Source organism: Pan paniscus, chromosome 9 (genome assembly GCF_029289425.2).
Source record: "Pan paniscus chromosome 9, NHGRI_mPanPan1-v2.0_pri, whole genome shotgun sequence".
In the NCBI taxonomy this organism is placed as follows: Eukaryota; Metazoa; Chordata; class Mammalia; order Primates; family Hominidae; genus Pan; species Pan paniscus.
In genome coordinates, this window is record NC_073258.2 from 129800295 (window position 1) to 129820834 (window position 20540).

At 35.7% G+C, this 20540-nt stretch overlaps 1 protein-coding gene across 13 annotated transcripts in view; it reads right to left on the minus strand.

Moving 5' to 3' along the window:
• The window catches only part of ARHGAP32 (Rho GTPase activating protein 32), a 317821-nt gene that overhangs the window by 151500 nt on the left and 145781 nt on the right, over positions 1-20540 (minus strand). For 7 of the 13 annotated variants that reach the window (XM_034934045.3, XM_055095088.2, XM_055095087.2 and 4 more), the window contains 3 exons: positions 11617-11708; positions 10702-10743; positions 10260-10344 (listed from right to left, as the gene is read on the minus strand). In XM_034934045.3, the coding sequence (XP_034789936.2) occupies positions 10260-10344; positions 10702-10743; positions 11617-11708 (219 nt within the window). Of the gene's footprint in view, positions 1-10259; positions 10345-10701; positions 10744-11101; positions 11243-11616; positions 11709-13946; positions 14041-20540 lie in introns of those variants that run through there. The other 6 variants (XM_034934048.3, XM_063608304.1, XM_034934053.3 and 3 more) reach the window with 4 other exon arrangements.

The window sequence follows — 20540 nt, forward strand, 5'->3', positions numbered from 1 at the left end:
ACAATGAAAAGTATGGAAGAACCATAAGAGATCACTTTTTACTGCAATACGCAATGCACATACAGAGATGATTAAGTATCACACAGTGTTTTAAGTGGATCCTTGTAACACTTGAATTGACAATAGCAACAGGAGGTGGCTACAAAATTATTACAGTAGTACAGTATGTACTACATTAAATTGTATGCAATTATAATTTAATACTGCACCTTTATGTTTGTTTACATTCCTCTTGATTAGGAATCGCACCATGTTCAGTCTGTGTTTATGTAAGTCTTGATAAATTTTAACTTTTTATAATCTATTTGTGTATTTTATGGTAGTAAGCTATAAAATAGACTAGTATTTATATATATTTTTTGCATTCATGACATACCTTTTTCTTAGTTTTTTTCCAAATTTCTAGGCTGCATGGTTCATCTGCAAGTTTTTTCAAATTGCTGCAAAACTCTAAAAAAATTTCCAATGTATTTATTTTTTAAAATTCACATATGAGTGGACCCATACAGTTCAAACCCATGTTGTTCAAGGGTCAGCTGTACCTGAGATTTAAGTAGGGATCGCTATGTATTTAATGAATAAACAAACATTGTCTTCTCCCTGAAATATGGTGCTTAGTTTCAAAACTGAATTCGTCATCTTTCCTCACATATTCTCCTCCTCCTCCTGAATTCACAAAACAAACTGTACTACTATTCACCCAGCTGACCAACCTAATCGCCCTAGATTCTGCTACTTCTCCTCCTTTCCACACATGCTCTCTTTTTACATTTCCAGGCTCAAGGTCTCATTTTTCACCTTTGATTCTTTAATCTCTCATGTCTCCTAAAACTTCTTACAGTCATCCCCTTTTTTCCTACTCCCCACTGCTAATTCCCTGGTTCTAGGCCTCCTTACATCTGGATAATTACAACAGTATTTTAAATGGTCTCTCTCCATCTCCATCACACATTGATCATGGTACTCTCTTCTCAAAATCCTGCAATACTTTCTCAGTTCTTACTAAGAAAGCAATTGATGGTCTCACTTATAAGAGGGAGTTGAACAATGAAAACACAAGTACCTTTTTGTCTGTACTATTTTTCCTTGGCTGAGGGTTCTTCACTTCTATCTCTGCATATCCAAATTCTATTCAATCTTCAATAAAGATGAAGACTTTTGAATGCCACAGGACATAATCTCTCTCACCACTGAATACCTACAAGCACTTTTATAACATTTATAACATTGCTTTTCTCTTAAACTTATTGGTATATTACTTGTTTTCTCTGAGGAAAGATTATCTGCTTCATCAGTGGTACTCACATAGGTGGCTAGCACATACAAGATATTCAATAAAACTATCCTAAGAGAACTGTGGGTTTTAATACACCCTATACACGTCTGAATATTAATGTATTTTATGCAGTACCTGAACTACATGTACAAAGACTATACACTATGAAGGACTGAACTATATTTGCCTGTAGAAATTTATGACAGCAACTCAGTGATTTAAATAATTTTCACTTCTCAATTTAATAATATTTCAGTCCTTCATCTATTAGAAATGGCAAACAGGATTTCCAAATCCCACATTTCTAAATTTCTTCCAAATCTATCTTTGGAGTTATTTTTCCTGTACTGAGTTCACTTTTCTATCACCATGGAAACCAATTACAATTAGTGTTGTTAGGATCTTTAAAAATACAACTCTATTCAGCAAGTCTTCAAATGTTCAGAAAAGTTCTTTCTCCATATGGAGAATGGAAATCAGTAGCATAGAGCAGGGTAAAAATATACCACCCACCCACAGAAGAAACCATTCACCAAAGCCTAATCAACGGATTGCAAATGGAACACGGAAAGAGTTCTTTTCTTTTATTCATCTTTTGTAATTCTATAATGGCTGCAATTTCATGTGTCATACCTATGGGGTTTGTAAACAAGTTTTCTTTCACCTCACAGCCTGTGTAGCAGACGTGGAGACACAAAAAAAATGATTTCTGTTGTATAATATTATGTGGTCCACCCACCCTACCTTCAACCTCCTAATATTTGACACTGAAAATACTACTTTAAAACTACTGAGTTCAGGACGCCAAGAGGAAGAATAATTCTACAGCAGAATTACATCTTACATGGTTAATAAGTGAAATAAGTTCTAATTCCAGCACATAAGGCGAAAATCAATAAACGGCAAAATTACCCTTCAGATTTACCAGGAAAAAGCTAGAGACCTACAAGCATCTTAGCAGACCTAAGAGTTTTTCTTCCCAGAATGGGAATAGAGCACTGTTTTCTCAGCTGAGTATCTGATAAAGTAACTGATGTGCTCATCTTTAAACACTAAAATCACCATCAGTTCACAGTGATGCCCACCATATGAAGAATACATGGAAAATGAGACCAAATAACACGACAGCAGAATCACAGCCCTCATCTTACTGATGCTCACTCAAGAACATATACTTGTCAGGAAACTGCTTCATACATACTTTCATATTTCAGCATGGTCGGGGCTTTCTAAGCAAAGAGCACTGGCACCTGGGCTAAGGGACTGAACTTAACCCAGTAACTCTAAAGATGGAGCCCTCTAGAGATAAAAGTTTTCTCTCTCCCCCAAGCCATGTTTACATTCCAGGGTGTTTGTGAAATACAGATCTTTGCTTCTTTTTCCCAGAGATTTTGTTTACATTTCAGAGCAAAGGTCTCTCTCTCTCCATCTTGAGAAAGGAGAATGGGCAGGAATGCCAGCTATCCTGTATAAGCTTCAAGTTTCATAAGTGCAGAGTTCTCTTGTGGTACCAAATCCCACTTGTAAACACAGGATATCTCTGGTTGTCACCATATCACTTTATGGAGAACCAGGGCCTAGGGAACCAACGTAAGTTACTTTTCAAGTAAACAAGGGCTTGATTTCTGGTCCAGAGACTTGATGTTTCTGCTGGGGGAAAGGGAGGCTACAGAGAGAAAGAGAAAGAGAGTGAGAATGTGTGTAGTGTGTCTGTAATTGTGGGAAGCCAACTTGTTAGCTTACTAGTAGGAAAACATCTCAGACTCTTCACAGTTTCAGACTCAACAATACTATAAGTAAACTGCCTGTAAATTATGGCTGACTCCACTATAGATATATTTTTTCACAGTCCAACCACTTTTACACATCTAATTCTTGGACTGAATAATCTCAAACGAGATACAGTGAAAATCCAGTACTTAGATGACAGTGGAACTGATGACTCACTATCTGAACATTTCATTTCAAATTCTCTCCTGAAAGGACAATGATTTCCTTGTATAAGAGGGAGTATACTGCAGAACATGCAGAAAAGTAAGGCTAAGATTTTTATTTCTTTTGAGGAAAACTAAAGTTTGTGGCCAGGGTGAGAATAAAATTAGCATGGCTTTTATTTCAAATGATTACACATGTAGTAACAGTACTTCTGTATAAGATTTTTTTAAACTGAAAATATGTACAAGTTAATTTTTCAAACTGCAAGTGTCTTAACAAAATGGGGAGAGATAACCTTTTCATTAATTTATTTTTATTAATGATGAAAGCTTAACTGATGGGAAGTACTCAGGTGAAGTCAGTATCCACTGCCTCAATCCTGACAACACTGTCCTTGGGTCATCGGGACAAGTATGACTTCCCACATTTTAAAGATGATTATTTGACTTTACCTAAGTGCTCCCCTAGAACTTCTGCCTTTCTCTAAAGCCCTTTAAAATGTACTGCACAATTATTATGTCACTTAATTCCCATAATACTTTATGATATAGTTAGAATAGATATATTTGTTTCTATTTTACAAATGAGGAAACTGACGACCAGAGACATTAAGAATTTACTTAAGATCACACTGGAAATTACTTAAGGTTACACTGCAGTATTATGTATCATACTTTTTAACCTTCAACTACATTAAAGATGCGAGATACTCTAGAACCATCATTTACTCCTTTTTGTTAAAGTATTAGTTGAGTCAGTCTATTCTTTTCTAGCAATACAAAAGAACATGCAGAATGGCTCTAGTGTCAGGCCGCCTTGATTCAAATACAGTCCACAAAACGGTTTAAGAACTTGAGTGAGTTCTTAAACTCTTTTTACCTAAATTTCTGCACCTGAAATTGTTGTGGAGCGTAATTGAGACAATGTGGAAACAGTATTTGATATAATGCCTGGCTCAGACAAAACATTCAATAAATATTGGCTTGTATTTTTATTATAATTCTGATTACTACTTTTTAAATGAAACTTCAGGCTTTTAAAATTGTTTGCATTATTACCCCTCAATATTCCTACACTCAGGTCAAACTTTACTACTTCTTTCCGCCTTCCCAGCATCAAGGCAGAAATGCATGTAATGATAGAAAGCCACGACAGCATTTTCAAGTCCCTTGCAGGCAGCTTGCATATAGAAAGCTCGAGACACAGATATTAAATTCATACTTTTCCTATTCCTTATTTATACAAAAACCTGAACTCTACCATTCAGGTTAATTTAACTTAATGTTTTGTATGAAATTGGCTAAAAAGAAACACATCAAGTGATAACTTCAGATAACCAGATGATAAAGAAAATACAAATCAAACATATCCTTTTCCCCCCCTACACACTAGATGGCGGTACAACACAAAGCACAGCAGGAACAGCGCTGCCTCAAACTCATCATTTCTTTGCGTGTTACAAGAGATTTTCCCCCCTTCTTACTGAAAAATATTTTGTGAAATGTGAATTAATCTTTGTTTTTGGACTGCAGAATAATACAACAGGGAAAATAAGTGCAGTAACAATAAATTTGCAGAATTTTAAACTACATGTGGCTTTACTTAAAACAAAAAGCCCCTTCTAGTAATTGTTAATCTTTTTTGTGAAATTTAAATTTCTCTAAACTAAACATAAGACATTTATGAATCAAAACCTGTAGAATTTGGCCAAACTACTATTCACAGGAAAATATCCAAACTTAAATGCATTTACTAAAAAGTAATTCCTAAAAACAAATGAATCATTAACAATACCTGTTGCATTCTATTTCTCTAAAGCAGAGATTAAGTAGTATATGTTGTGTAATATTAATATTTGACAAAGTTGGTTTATGACAAAGCTAGTTTTTGAGAGGCAAATCCTAGCAGGCAATACGCATTATTCTCAACTCTTTTCTAGAAAAACTAAACTTTCAATTCAAGAAACAAAAGGAAAGTTATGCTTAGAAATTATTGGTATGAAAAATACAGAAAAAAAAAATTTGGTTGATCAGTAAAACCATAAGCTGGTTCCTTGATAAGACCAAGATTTAATAATATCTTGTGTATAACTTATAACCCATGAATTTAAAAAGCTAAATTAAATGAACAATTTTTAAGAAAATATAAATGATAAAAATTGACCTAAGGAGATACAAAAGAACCTAATGAGCAATAATCAAATCATAAGTTGAAATGGTAAGTAAAGATGGTAAAGATTAAGTCCCCAATTGGGAACCAGTTTCAAAAGGTTTTAACAGGAAAATTCTACTAACCCTTCAAAGAACAGGTAATTCCCATTTACACAAACTATTCCAGTGCATTTATTTAAAAGGGGTGGAGAATGGGATAGGGGAGCAGAAATTCCCCAGACTTAGGCTAGTGGGACAAGTATAGCACACAGGTTAACTTCACCAACAAACATAGATGCAGAAATTATAAAATCTTAGTAGAGTGTAAAAAAGGAATTTATTTTTAAATATATATATAACTCAGCATAATGTGTCTCAGGAATATAAAGATGTTTCAACAAGCTACTTCTATGACATGAGCAATTATCTGTACTAATTTTTACAGATATTAATAGCTTATTCAAGCTCCATGGAAGTAGACTAAAATAAGAACATGGCATGGTACAACCTATCCTCCCCGGTGCTGTTATATCTCTGTTCCTCTCCACCTTATCACAACCTCAGTCAGAACTCATAGTTCATCTACAATTTCTTAGCTTGAAGGAACATTAGCTGTCACCTAGTATTCTAGGGTATCTAGGAACCGTACTTCCTTTTCAGTGTGAAGATAAGGAAAGCAAGACCAAGGCTAACTGCACCAGCCGGTCATACCCATTCTACACCACACCAGCACCTTTCTCCTCAGCATATTATCTCTCCTATACTACACACTACAACTGAATGTACCAAATTGAGACTTAAACAGGATGGTTACATAATTTGTTTTATAATAAATAAACACTCATAAGGAACATATATTCTTATCATATAAGAACAAATTTAAAATGATTAATAAAAACAAAATAGTAAAACAGCATTTTAAAAACCAATTGTATCTCTTCTTCAAATATAAACTCATTCATCCATTCATCTCATTCATCTATTATTCATTAAACAAATATTTATTGAGTAGTTTTTATGTGTCAACCACTGTTCTAGATGTTGAGGGGAAGAAAATAAATAATAAAATATTTAGCATGCCGAATGGTGTTAAGTGGTATGGAGGGAAATAAAACAAAGAGAGGGAGATGAGGAATGCTGGTGACTACAGTTGCAATCTTATGTAAGGAAGGTGCAGTCTGGGAAGATAGCACTGGAGCCAGTACTTTTAAAAGAGGAGGTAGCAAGGTGTGTGGCTGTCCTAGAGGAGCATTTTAAGTAAAGGAAACAAAAAGTACCAAGGCCCTGAGAAGGGGGTGAGCATACTGGCAGAAAACAAAGAGGCTACTGTGGCTGGATCACCCTGTCTGAGGGGAAGAGAAGAAAGATGAGGTCGGAAAGGTAAGGGTACATTCTGTAAATCCTTGTAGAAAAGTTTCAGAAATCTGGCTTTTACTCTGAATAAGATGAAAACTAACTGGAGAGTTTTTAAAAAGTGACATGACTGGACTTACATTTGAAAAGAATCATTCTTGCTGCTGTGCCAAATATAGAAGGCTATTGAAATAATCCTCCCCAAAAGACAATGCTTTAGTGTAAGGTGATAGCAGAGAAGCAGGTGGGCATGGTTAGATCCTGGATTTATTTTAAAGATGGAGCCAAAAAATCTGCTGATGGACTGGATGTGAGGACTGACAGAAAGAGAGATGCCCAAGATGCTCCACGGTTCTTGGCTGGCCTCAGGAACTGAAAGGATAGAGTTGCTATTTACCAAGATGGGAAGTCAGCAGAAAGAGCAGGTCTGAAAGACTGTTCTGGGCACGCTGCAATGATTGAGGTGTTATTAGGCATCCAAGTGAAGATGCAGGGAAGTCAGCTGGATATACAAGGCTGGAATTCAAAGGAGAGATCATAAAATTGTCCTTTGTACATTACATATCATTATATGGTAATGACAGTACTGACCCAGTAAAAGTACTGACATGTCTAAATTGTTTTTTAAGCAACTGTGTCTTTCAGACTACATAAAATTGATCATTGGAATTTCTAACATATAGGATTAAAAATAACTATTTCATTCCAGAACTAAAAGCCAGAAAGTTAAAGATTATTTTGTCTGGATTTTTAAAATGTAGAAGACGTTAACATCTCTGTCATACTAGGATATGATGGCCAACTGCAATTATAAACTTTCAAGATCTGAAGAGAAGAAAGAGCTATAAACATAAAGACAATGAATCTGTAAATCTAAGAGAAATTTCTAAGATCAGAGTGAAAAAGAGAAGGTATGTCACTGCAGAATGTCCCAGAATTGGTACATATTAAAAAGCAACAACCAAGTGGCCAATTGACAGTATGAATAACCTACTGGTTTATACTAGAGCTGCCCAGCATACAACTGATGATCTATTATTGATACATTTTACTAAGTTTTCTTACTTGTTTTCTCTTCAGAACATATTCCAACCTTATATTGAAAATAAAGGATTCATTCCCCATAAACATGTTTAGAATCAAATGTGCTAATATTTACCTATGTAAAAAGCAAGATGTTTATAAAATGATAAAGAATAAGAACTGAGACATAGGAACTTTATTTTAACTGCCTGTAGCAGATAGAACATAGGATTGTTTAGAGGTTAATATGATTGTTTTTGTTTTTCTTTAAATGGCATTCAATCAGTCCATCAAAATGTAAAACCTTATACTAGCCAAAGAGAGAACAGCAACCCAAGATAAAAAACATAAGCATGTAAGTCAAGCCAGGATGCTATTATAGTTCTTTTGCTACACAACTTAGTTAATGGAAACTAACGTTTTCCTCCTGATGGTATCTAACATGGGTTGAATTCAACCAGAAGCAGAAGGCAAGCAAAACTGGTAGATGTGGTATGTAGAGGCCAGTCTCCAAAGACACAGAACAGAAGCAGACAAAACTTGGCAGGAGAGCTGTGCCAAATAGAGGACCATAAACACAGAAAGATTCTGGTATGGACCGGCAAGGTGCAGCTGGGCTGGTTTCCTTTGAACCACCCCTATCTTCCATACTCCAGGCCTCCTGGTCAATCAATACAATCCTGAAACATCTCACTCATACACCTCATACAAGCAGGGTCACAAACTGAGTTAGTATCACATCTTTTCTTCCCTCTTCTGCCTGAGTAATGGAATTCTACAGGGTTGAAGTGCAATGGGGAAAGTGAAACATGGTGTGACCCTCTAAAATGAAGATTACAGGTCTGTTCATTGGTAGAAAGTCTACCTAATGTGTTCTCCCCATAAAAATTAGACACAGTCCTCCAATTAAGAGGACTGGACTCTAATAACCAGCATTTAACAAAATCTCAGGAGAGCCAAACGCAGCTGAATAACAACTGTCTATTCCCTACCCACATCTTCAATGCAGCCATTATAAACTCTTTAAATATAAAATAATAAAAGTTTAGAACTATGATACTATTTAGCACAACCTCATTCACCTCATAAAGGAAATAAAACCAAAGAGGATAAGCTACTTGCCCAAGGTCATAAATTTCCTAAGAAGCAAAAAGAAAATTAGAATCTATGTTTGTGAACTAAGGCCAGTGCTTTTTCTATTTCATTATACAATGTTTACCATTAACAGTTTTGTTTTTATTTTAAATCAGATGCTTTAGAGATTTCCTAACCTTTCATATAATGTTAACATTTAAATATTCTTTGGACTGTTTTTAGATCTCTAGCCTCCTATTTCTTTTCAATTTGCTAAAACTCCTCACAACGTTTACTGCCCCCAAAAGAGCTCATTCAACCTTGTAAAGATTAAAAAAAAAAAGCAAAATAAATTAAGTAGAAAATAATTTACCTAAATTGCAAGCTGAGTAAACTAAATCACTCAAACAGATATATCAAATGCTTAACAGTCACAAAATGAAAAATGTACTCATTACTGTTTTCTTAATCAGTTCTTCCTGACCTAAGAAATTTATCATGTTAACTGCAATCTCAAGGATATACACACTAATGGAACAAAATATCCTTTGTTTGATGTCACAGCATTATAAATCTCTAGTGCTATTTTAAACTGTCAATTTATTTGAAATAGAAATGTCCTTCACTTTCATAAATCCTATAGATCAAATTCATCTCACTTGTTTATGAAATAAAATTACAAAAAGTAGCACACTGTTACACAAATCAGTCATGTCTCAGGAGTTTTCTTCTGGAGAGACAGTGGTTAGGGCAAGGACAGGAAGTGGACTATCTCTCCATGTTGTGTGTAGAAATCAAGACTTTTTTTTCTATTAGCCTAATTTGAAAGACAATGTAAAGGGTGGCTTTTGTTCCCCTGGGGAAATATAATTTTTTAAATAACCACAATCTAGCTATTTTTTAAGTTTTTAATAGTTTTTTCACATTAATACATATATAATGTACAAAGGACATTAAGCTGCCAATCATATAATAAGAGCAAAGTATGTAGCTTGATGTCAAGTTAGATTCAATAATTTGTATGTGAATGAAAAGGCAGTAACAGTAAAAACATTTCTGAAAAAGAAGAATAAAGTGAGAACACTTTAATCTACCAAGTATCAAAGCTCACAACAATTAATTAAGACAAGTTTACATAATTTCAGAATAGAAAGTCACTACACAAAGCCATGGACATATGGACATGATATAGGAAAACGGAAGGGGACAGGACTGATTTTCCTTAACTGATACATGTTAGTGTGATGGTTACTTTTATATGTCAACGTGACATCAAGTATTTGTCAACAGAAGAGAAGAAAGATTTTACCTCAACCAATAAGACATCGATTAAAAAAAAAAAATACTTCAAAGTGTCATCTATTAGATACAGATATATAGATAAGCATCTAGATATAAAGGTAAATATGTAAATCTTAATTCAAGATGTAAGAAATATTTCAGTATACCTGTATGCTGCCGAACTCAACATTCTCATAATGGAAATGCGCACATTCAGCCATCTTCGGAAAGTGACCTTTAGTGAAGGGTAACCTGAAACACATGAAATAAATAAGAAACGAGATAATGAAACAGTAAAAATTACTAAGTTTCAGGGAAAAATGCAGTGGATTTAAGAGCTCATGCAAGCAAAAATATTTTGTAAGCACATGCGCATGAGCCACACATATCCGCACAAATCCTCTTAAAAATACACTGAGTCAGATGAGTATTACATTTAGTGTACAGATCAAAACCCAAAATAAAAAAAGCATCACCGTTATCTCCTAATTTTGATCCAAATCAATGTCCATAGAAAAACTGTTATTTTCGGCAAATGTTATGGAAACTGTGAACAGCCAGCTTCTAACCAGAAGCATTCCCAACACAAAGTAGAAAACCAGATTTTACCTGTGAATGTTGTCACAGCCCATCAGTCCTGGAGTGGTGGACCTGGACGCAGAATGAACATTTTTATCCTTGTCTTTCCTCTACTTACACATGAAGCATAGCTATCTAACTCTACTAAGTGAAAAGATGGTTTTCCTCTTTAAAACTGATTACCTTCAGGTACACGATGAATAGTCCTTGTTCAAAATGACACAGAGACCAGAAGAGTTTTGGATTTCAGATTTTTTCAGATTTTGGAATATTTGCATATATCTATGGGATATCTTGGGGCTGGGACCCAAGTCTAAACATAAAATTCATTTATATTTCAAATACATTTTATACAGAGCCTGAAGGTAATGTTATACAACATTTTAAATAATTTTGTGCATGAAACAAAATTTTAACTGTGAACACTCACGTAAGGTCAGGTGTGAAATTTCCCATTTGTGCTGCCATGTTGGCACTCAAAAAGTTTCACATTTTGGAGCACTTTGGATTTCATAGCTTCAGATTAGAGATGCTCAACCTGTATTTCACTTAACAGTCAACTCTTGGCATCTACTTCATGCTCCTCAAAGGCAAACCTGAAATCTAATAATCTCATAACTCAAACAATAAAGCTGATATTTCTGAATGAATGAGAGCATGCACTAAGGGTACCAAGAATGACATGGTTAGACTGTTCCTATCAAACAACTGTAAAATAACAGAAAATGACATAAGTTGCTTCAAGAACAAAAATAAAGTATATTTTAGAGGAGTGGATAATCTGTAGGCCTGTTCCACTGACTGCTGAGTCATAACTTAAGGATTAACAGTTGCACAGTAACAGCATATTTTTGTAAAAAGTCTAAATAAAAGTTTTAAGAGAATTGAAGAACTGATTTCCATTCGTAGGAATTCATTTAGAATCCACTGTAAAGTTATACTCACTTTTTCACATGCTTAACCTTCATACTGGCTGTACTGCCACACGTCTTAAGAGTAAGATCTCCAGGAATCTCTGGAACATCTGCGCCTCTTGCCTTAAAAAATAAAGACAAAATATTTATGGCTATTACTTTAGTATTACAGTTTTTTAAAAAGCAGGTTATAATTTATGTTAATAGTTCTGCTGACTTTTTACCTACAAAATATATCTTGGTTTAATAATCTTAAAATTACTGAGTTTTAATTATTAAGAATATAAATTATTCACATGATTTAAATATTCAGCTTTACTGTATAAGGGAAATTTTTCTGTGAGAATAACAATTTTCATGCTTTTGTAATCAAATTTCAAAACCAGCTATTATATACCTCAATACGAATTAAAATTTCCCCTGGAAGTTGTTGGAATAAAATAACCTTTGTTAAAATAATTAATAAACATTAAAATGCTAATATAAACAAAGAAATTAGGAGATTAAAACATGTATTTCTCACACCAAAATCTGAACATGACATGTATATAATACTTCCAAATTACTCCTTAGTCTGTCATAGTTTTCATAGTGGTGAATTCTTAACGTCAGTGATACAATCAAGTAATTTTAAAAATAAATTTGTGCTATAATACCTATGACTTATAATTTTTAAAAAACTTAAGTTGAATTATGATAGCCCATGCCACATGATTCAATAGGGGAGAATAATGTGAGATAAGCCGTTAAAGTAAGTTGGGAGGAGAATCACAACCTTAACTTTTGTAATGTTTTCTTGTGAGAAAACAAAAAAGCCAGACAGTTTACATACTTTTTTTTTTAAATAGGACTTTTCAAAGATATGAGGTAACAATGCATGAACTTATGAGAAATAAACCTTGTTACATCATCACAGTGTGCTGGGTTCAATTTTCCTTTTTGAGGGTTTTTTTTTCTTAGCAAATTTAACTATTTATAAGGGTTGGTATTTCATGATCAAGACTTCTTAGATATATTTTTATTCCTTCTTAGAGGTCTCCCAAAGAAAACAGAGTATTACTATATTCTTTAGTAATGAAACAGAACTCATTCCATCTTGCGGCTACCACATGGATTCAATGAAACTTTTTATAAATATGAGATAACATCTTGTCTTATTTTTCCTCTATCTTGAAACAAAGTTACTTCATAATCCTAGGTATTATTTCATCAGTACTCATCATCATTCAATTATACCCTATCATACTAGAAAAAAAATTTTAAGACTAAAATAAAAAGTATATTTTTAAAAAGGGAAAATGAGATAATATCCTAGAAAAAGTGTTGACAAACTACTTAAAGAGCCAGGCAGTAAATATTTTAGGTTTGTGGGCCACATTATCTTTGCCACTATTCAATTCTGCTATTGTAGTGTAAAAGTAGCTACTTATAAATGACCAAACACAGCCATGTTCCAATAAAACTTGATATGCAAAAACAGGCATCCAACAAGGTTAAAGTTCACAAACCCCTGTCCTACAAAGTTGATGCCACAGTGAAATAAGTTATCATCCAGTTTTTACACTGTGTTGCCTAAACTGCCTCATCTTCAAGAAGGTATTTAAAAAGCTTGGAGACACCATCTTTCTAGTCTGCATTTCACTTTCATTTAATATATTCACTAATTCAATAGTTTTCATTTTCTTTCACTTATAGAAAAGAGAAAAACACTGACAAAGAAAGATACCTTATAATGAACAGATACATGAAAAGGTGGGTACAAAGAGACAACAGCACTCTAGACTCTAATAAAGATGGCAAAACAACTACGTACATGATATATCAGACTAATTATAATATCCTAGATGAATATAGTATGGAGTATTAAGAATTGAGTGAACAATATATTTCTAAGGACAAAAAAGGAAATACAGTATTCTCCAGTTGGTCATTCAACTGAAAGTACTTTTTCATGCAATATTCTGCGACAACCTGGATCACCTGGTTTTGCCATTAAAAAAAAGTGAAAGTGTGACAATACTCTTTCATCTTTTATGATGTTTGTGCACCAAAATTTACTTAACAGGTTCGCCAAGCTTAGATTCTTATTAAAATTTCTAATAAAGTGGCTTTTCACTATTCTGTATTGTTAATAAATTGACTTAAAAATATAAAAGAATAAAAAAGAATCCACTAGACTGAGTTAATAAATGGTGATGACTTTATTTGGTAGACTGGAAATTGAAACGTTAGCTTTCTTTTGAAAACAAGCTCTTTGTGCTAGCTAGGGAGGCCACTGTTCCTAAATACATCTAAAGAGAAAACGAGAAAACCTGCCCAGCCTATAATCCATATGAGGGAGGAAGATCATGTACCACACACCTCTGCAACCACAACTGACTGGACTGTAGATGGAAACATGACCCAAAGGTAAATCCACAGGCTATGCAAAAGGGCCTGACGGGAAAACCTCTGCCTAAAAAGACAAAATGATAATAATTAGGCCAGTGAACCAAACAATGGTCCAAAAAGCTTCAGAGGATTCAAGAAAATATGTTTGAACCAATAGTTCAACTAGTCTGTGACCATGTATGTTCTGTCCAGCAATATTTTCCTATAGCACAGAAAAGTTCCAGGAATATCCTAGCCTCTCAGTATATTTTTGTGAATGAACAAATACAATACACTTTAACATAACAAGGTTTTGTCATTTACTCTTTCAAGATGAAGCCAGTAGAACTGAAAGGAAAATACTGTACTATTATTCAATCACCTGATGAACTAATATTTTCACCTACATATTTTAAAAATAAAACAAATTATCTTAAATTTCTATTGAGAGCACACAGCTTGAGTTACTTATTCTGTTGCTCCAAACCAAAGATTAAGAAAGTTCTTTTTTAGAAAATAGTTCATTAACTGATATTCATTCATAAAAATAACAAGTTTTCCTATTTTTCATGTTATAATTATCACTTAATTATGCTTCCAAAATAAGAGTTTATAATATCATCAACACAGTAACAGCATCATTCATCAACAGAACATTCAAAAGACCTCAAAAGGCAACTGAACATATGTTCATAAAAGCACGCACCATTTACATTTAAACTCTCTATGTGTCTATCTCTAGCAATTAACTGGCTTCCTGGAAAATTAGACAAAAACATTAAGGAAATTAATGGATTCAATAACAATTTTTATTTCCTCACTCTTCCCTACTTGTTTACACTATATAATTCAACATGTTCATTATCCCTGCCTATACAACCCTGTCCCCAAAATCCAATTCAAATCCACCTAGTCTGTTTAATCCTATACCAATAATTTTGCCAAATGCTGATACTTTCCTTCATTAATCTTTCAAAGGATTTATCCTGTATACAGTATATTGGGGCATTTCATTATATTTTTATTCATCTTTTAATGCAAATTGTCATGTAGTGTTCTCTAATAAAAGACTTTTCCATTCATCAAGAGGATAAATTCCTTGAGCATGAAGCCAATGGAATAACATGTGTACATATTTTACTAGTATTTGACATCCACAATCCCCATTAAAACACTAAAATTTAGCAGCCTTCAAGGAAAACAGTCAAAGAAACTGAGTATTGTTAACTACCCTAGAAAAGCACATAAAGATTTTATTTCTGATTTTTAATTCCCCTAGATGACATTATTATCTATGAAAGTCTACAGTTAACAAAGTCATTTTAATAGCTCTAATTTTATGATTAAAAATATTTCCCTCTCCTCCCCCTCCCCCTCCCTCTCCCCGGTCTCCCTCTGATGCCACCAAAGTTGTGAAAGCCAAGGCTGGACTGTACTGCCGCCATCTCGGCTCACTGCAACCTCCCTGCCTGATTCTCCTGCCTCAGCCTGCAGAGTGCCTGGGATTGCAGGCATGCGCCGCCACACCTGACTGGTTTTTGCATTTTTTGGTGGAGATGGGGTTTCGCCGTGTTGGCCGGGCTGGTCTCCAGCTCCTGACCGCGAGTGATCTGCCTGCCTCGGCCTCCCGAGGTGCTGGGATTGCAGACGGAGTCTCGCTCACTCAGTGCTCAATGTTGCCCAGGCTGGAGTGCAGTGGCATGATCTCGGCTCACTACAACCTCCACCTCCCAGCCGCCTGCCTTGGCCTCCCAAAGTGCCAAGACTGCAGCCTCTGCCTGGCCGCCACCCCGTCTGGGAAGTGAGGGACGTCTCTGCCTGGCTGCCCATCGTCTGGGATGTGAGGAGTGCCTCTGCCCGGCCGCCCAGCCTGGGAAGTGAGGAGCGCCTCTTCCCGGCTGCCATCCCGTCTAGGAAGTGAGGAGCGTCTCTGCCCGACCGCCCATCGTCTGAGATGTGGGGAGCGCCTCTGCCCCGCCACCCCATCTGGGATGTGAGGGGCGCCTCTGCCCGGCTGCAACCCCGTCTGGGAACTGAAGAGTGTCTCTGCCCGGCCGCCCAGTCTGAGAAGTGAGGAGCCCCTCCGCCTGGCAGCCACACGGTCTGGGAAGTGAGGAGCCCCTCCGCCTGGCAGCCGCCCCGTCCGGGAGGTTGGGGGCAGCCCCCGCCCGGCCAGCTGCCCCGTCCGGGAGGGAGGTGGGGGGGCAGCCCCCGCCCGGCCAGCCGCCCCGTCCGGGAGAGAGGTAGGAGGCAGCCCCCGCCCAGCCAGTGCCCCGTCTGGGAGGTGGGGGGCGCCTCTGCCCGGCCGCCTGGTCTGGGAAGTGAGGAGCCCCTCTGCCCGGCCGCCACCTGTCTGGGAGGTGTACCCAACAGCTCATTGAGAACGGGCCATGATGACGACGGCGGTTTTGTCAAATAGAAAAGGGGGAAATATGGGGAAAAGAAAGAGAGATCAGATTGTTATTGTGTCTGTGTAGAAAGAAGTAGACATGGGAGACTCCAAAAATATATATATATACATATTTTACCCTTACTGTTTGAAGCACACTGCTAAATGATCTTCCAGAGGGCCTGATCTAATTCACACTGCTACCAAGTATGCACAAGAATGCCTATTTTCTGACAACCTCACAAACATTAAATATTATTCAATCTTTACTTTTTTCATTCTGATAGTTACTTCTTCACCTTTCTTTTATAAAAAGAGTTGAACATAATTTCACATTTTGGTTGGTATGTAGTTATTGGTATGTGTAATACTGTTTTCAACTTATATTCTCTATCTTCAAGATTTTTTAAAAATTAAGTTAAAGCTAGTCATATTTGTATGACATAATATGCCAACATAGTTAATAGCTTTCCATTAAAATTATAAACCTCGAAATTGGAGGCCTTACTTAGACCTTCTAATTTCAAGACTTCTTATAAAGCAATACTAAGTAAGACAAAGTGCCACTGGAGTTAAGGATAAACAAATGAATGAAATATAATGCAATCCAAAAAAGGCCCACACGTATACAATAAAAGTTTATTTATGACAAAGGAGCCAATGCAATTCAAAAGAACAGCATTGTCAATCAATCAGAACAGTACAGTTTTTAAAAGTATGCAAAAATTAAGAATAAAACTTCAATCTTCTCTTAAATAATATACAAAAATTAATTCAGGATGGAAATTCATTCATTATGAAAAATAATAAATATTCTAAAAATAAACACAATAATAAATCTGAGGTAAGTAGCAAGAAGCAAAAAAAACTCATAAGTGAAAAAAATTAATACATTCAACGACATCAAAATTACAGACAAGGAAGTTATACTCAACATATATAAAGAAATCCTTGTAACAAAATAACTAATAATCCAATTTTTAAACTTGCAAAAAAAAAAACCTCAACAGTTATTTCACAGAACAGAATACTAATAGCCAATAATCAAGCTACTCAGTGTCATTATTCATCAAGAAAAAGCAAAATAAAATCACAATGAAGTAACAGTGCACACCTGCCAAAAAGCCCAAATTAAAAATAAAGTAGAATAGGGTACCAGTGTTGGCAAAGATGCATTGGTGGTTAGAGTATACAACAGCATAGCCATTTGGGAAATTGTATGATAATTGGTAATTCCTACTAAGCATACTCCATGATCCTATGACTACACTCCCAAATATGTATCCCCCTAAATTATTTCACATGTACAACAAAAACTTGTACATAAATATTAACAGAAGCTTATTCATAACCACTAAAAATAGAAACATTACAAATACACAAAGAGTAGAATCAGTGAATAAATTATGGCATATATATATATGCAATGGAATTCTGTGATCGAAAAATAATTATTAATATATTAAACAACATGAATAAATCTAACAGTTGTTATAGTACATGAAAGAAGACAGAAGAAAAAAATCTTGCTGTCTTATTACATTTATATGAAGTTCAAGAATAGGTAAAATTATTCATAGAAATAAGTGTTACAACTGGCTGGTGAGAAATACAAAAAAACCTTACCAAGAAATGTTTTATATCTCGGTGTGGGTGGTGGTTTCACAGAAGTATACAAGACATCAAATGGACAAACATTAGTGCATTTTACTCACTTATGTGTGTGTGTGTTAAACTTCAATTAAAAATTAACAGTAAAAAGGTCAAGAGGAATTTTTATAGAACTTTAGCTGGTTCTACATTCGTCTGGAATAGTTATGATAACTACGGAAACAATGAGAAATGAGAGAATAATAATATTCCATAGAACTGAAAAAGAATGATGTCTTTCAAACTCATTTTATAATACCAGTTAACCACAGATATCAAAACCACCCAAAGAAAACAGGACAAGCAGCCTTGGAGAGCCAGAGAATGTGGGCAAAGTCTCCAATAAAAAACCACCCAAAACCACTTTTAAGCAACCAGATCTCGTAAGAACTCGCTCACTATGACGAAAACGGCAAGGGGGAAATCCTTCCCCATGATCCCATCACCTCCCACCAGGCCCCTCCTCCAACTTTGGGAATTATAATTTGACATGAGATTTGGATGCGCCCACAAATCCAAACCACATCACCAGGTGAGTGGTGGTATGGGTACTTAAGAGCCTGAGTGAAAACTCATTTTTGAGTAGAGAAACAATAAAGGAAGACCCTACTGTATAAAGGCTGTGGGGATAACCCTTGGTATTATTTTCTCTCTCTTCTTGCATTACTTAGACCTGACAGCAGCCCAAATCAGGAAAAATAGTGCAAGACAAGACTATTTTGTTTTTAATTTTTATTTTTAAGTTCTGGGGTACATGTGCAGGATGTGCAGGTTTGTTAGAGGTAAACATCTACCATGGTGGTTTGCTGCACCTATCAACCCATCACCTAGGTGTTAAGCCTAGCATGCATGAGCTATTTTTCCTAATGCTCAGTGCAAGAGTTTTAAAACTCTTAAAGAATTTCATCTTTCTCACGAAAGAAAACAAGAAAAGCAGTCTTGGAGAGCCAGAGAATGTGGGCAAAGTCCCCAATAAAAAACGGCAGGCTGGGCGCAGTAGCTCATGCCTGTAATCCCAAGACTTTGGGAGGCCAAGGCAGGAAGATCGCTTGAATCCAGCAGTTTGAGGCCAGCCTGGGCAACAGAGGGAGACCCCCATCTCTACAGAAATATTTAAATGTTAGCCAGGCATGGTGGCATGTGCCTGTAGTTGCAGCTACTCAGTGGGCTGAGGTGGGAGAATTGCTTGAGCCTAAGGTTAAGGCTGCAGAAAGCCATGATTATGCCACTGCACTCTAGCCTGAGCAACAGAGCAAGATCGTGGGGAGAAAAAAAAAAAAAAGCAGGATAAGACCACAGTGATCCCCATGAAACTGAACTGATGTTGAAAACACCACCTATAAAAATCTAGATGGAAACTTCAATCTGAAACCAGCCAGGCTGGTGTCTAATAAAGCACAAATCAACACTCTCCAGAGGATTTCAATAAGGAGTCAGAGTCTCACAGCATAATATTCAGAATGTCCACGACATAATTAAAAATTACTAGCTATATCAAAAACCAGACAAATATGAGCTATTTCCAAAGGAAAATACAACCTAGAAATGTCAAATCTGAAATGAAACAGATTGGACTAATCAGACAAAGACTTTAAAACAGGTATTATAAACACACTGCATTAGATATTGGAACCAATGGAAAGACTGAAATTCTCTTACAAAAAGAAAATAAAAACTATAAAAAACCCAAATATAAATTTTAGAACAGAGAAATGTAGCATCTCAAATAAAAAATACTGGCTTAGCTTAATAAAATACCCTGAGACTGGGTAATTTACAAAGAAAAGGGGTTTAGTTGGTTCACGATTCCACAGGCTATGTAGGAAGCATGACTGGCGAGGCCTCAGGAAACTTACAATCATAGCGGAAGGCAAAGAGGAAGGAGGCACGTCTTACATGTTTAGAGCCGGTGGAAGAGTAAGCAGGGGGAAGAGTGAGCAGGAGGAAGAGTGACAGAGAAAAGAGTCAGTGAACCTGACAACAGACAAAAAATCATGCAATCTGAAGAAAAGATAGTTAATTTTTTTAAAAGACTGACAAAATATGAACAGACCTATAGATAGCTAAAGGACAATATCAAAAGCTCTAACACTCATGTCTTCGAAGTCTCTGAAGATGAGAAAAAACACAATAGTACAGGAAAAAAGTGAAATTTCTGAAAACAATACAAATTTATTGAAAGATATATATTTACAGATTCAAGATCACAGAAAACAAAACAAGTAACATCAAAGAAAACTACAAACCAAAACATCATAATCAAGCTGTTGAAAACCAAATATAAAGGAAGTACTCTGAGAGCATCCAGAAACAAAAAAGATACACTATGTATTGGTATGGAGTAATAAGGATTTAAATGACTGTGGATTTCTCATCAGAAACCAGAAGACAGTGGAGCAACGTCTATACAATTCGGAAAGAACTCTCAACCCAGAAATCTGCATCAAGTGACAATATCCTTCAGAAATGATGTAAAAATAAGAACATACTAAGATAAGAGAAAACTAAGAGAATTTGTCACCAGTAGACAGGCTCTAAAAGAAATG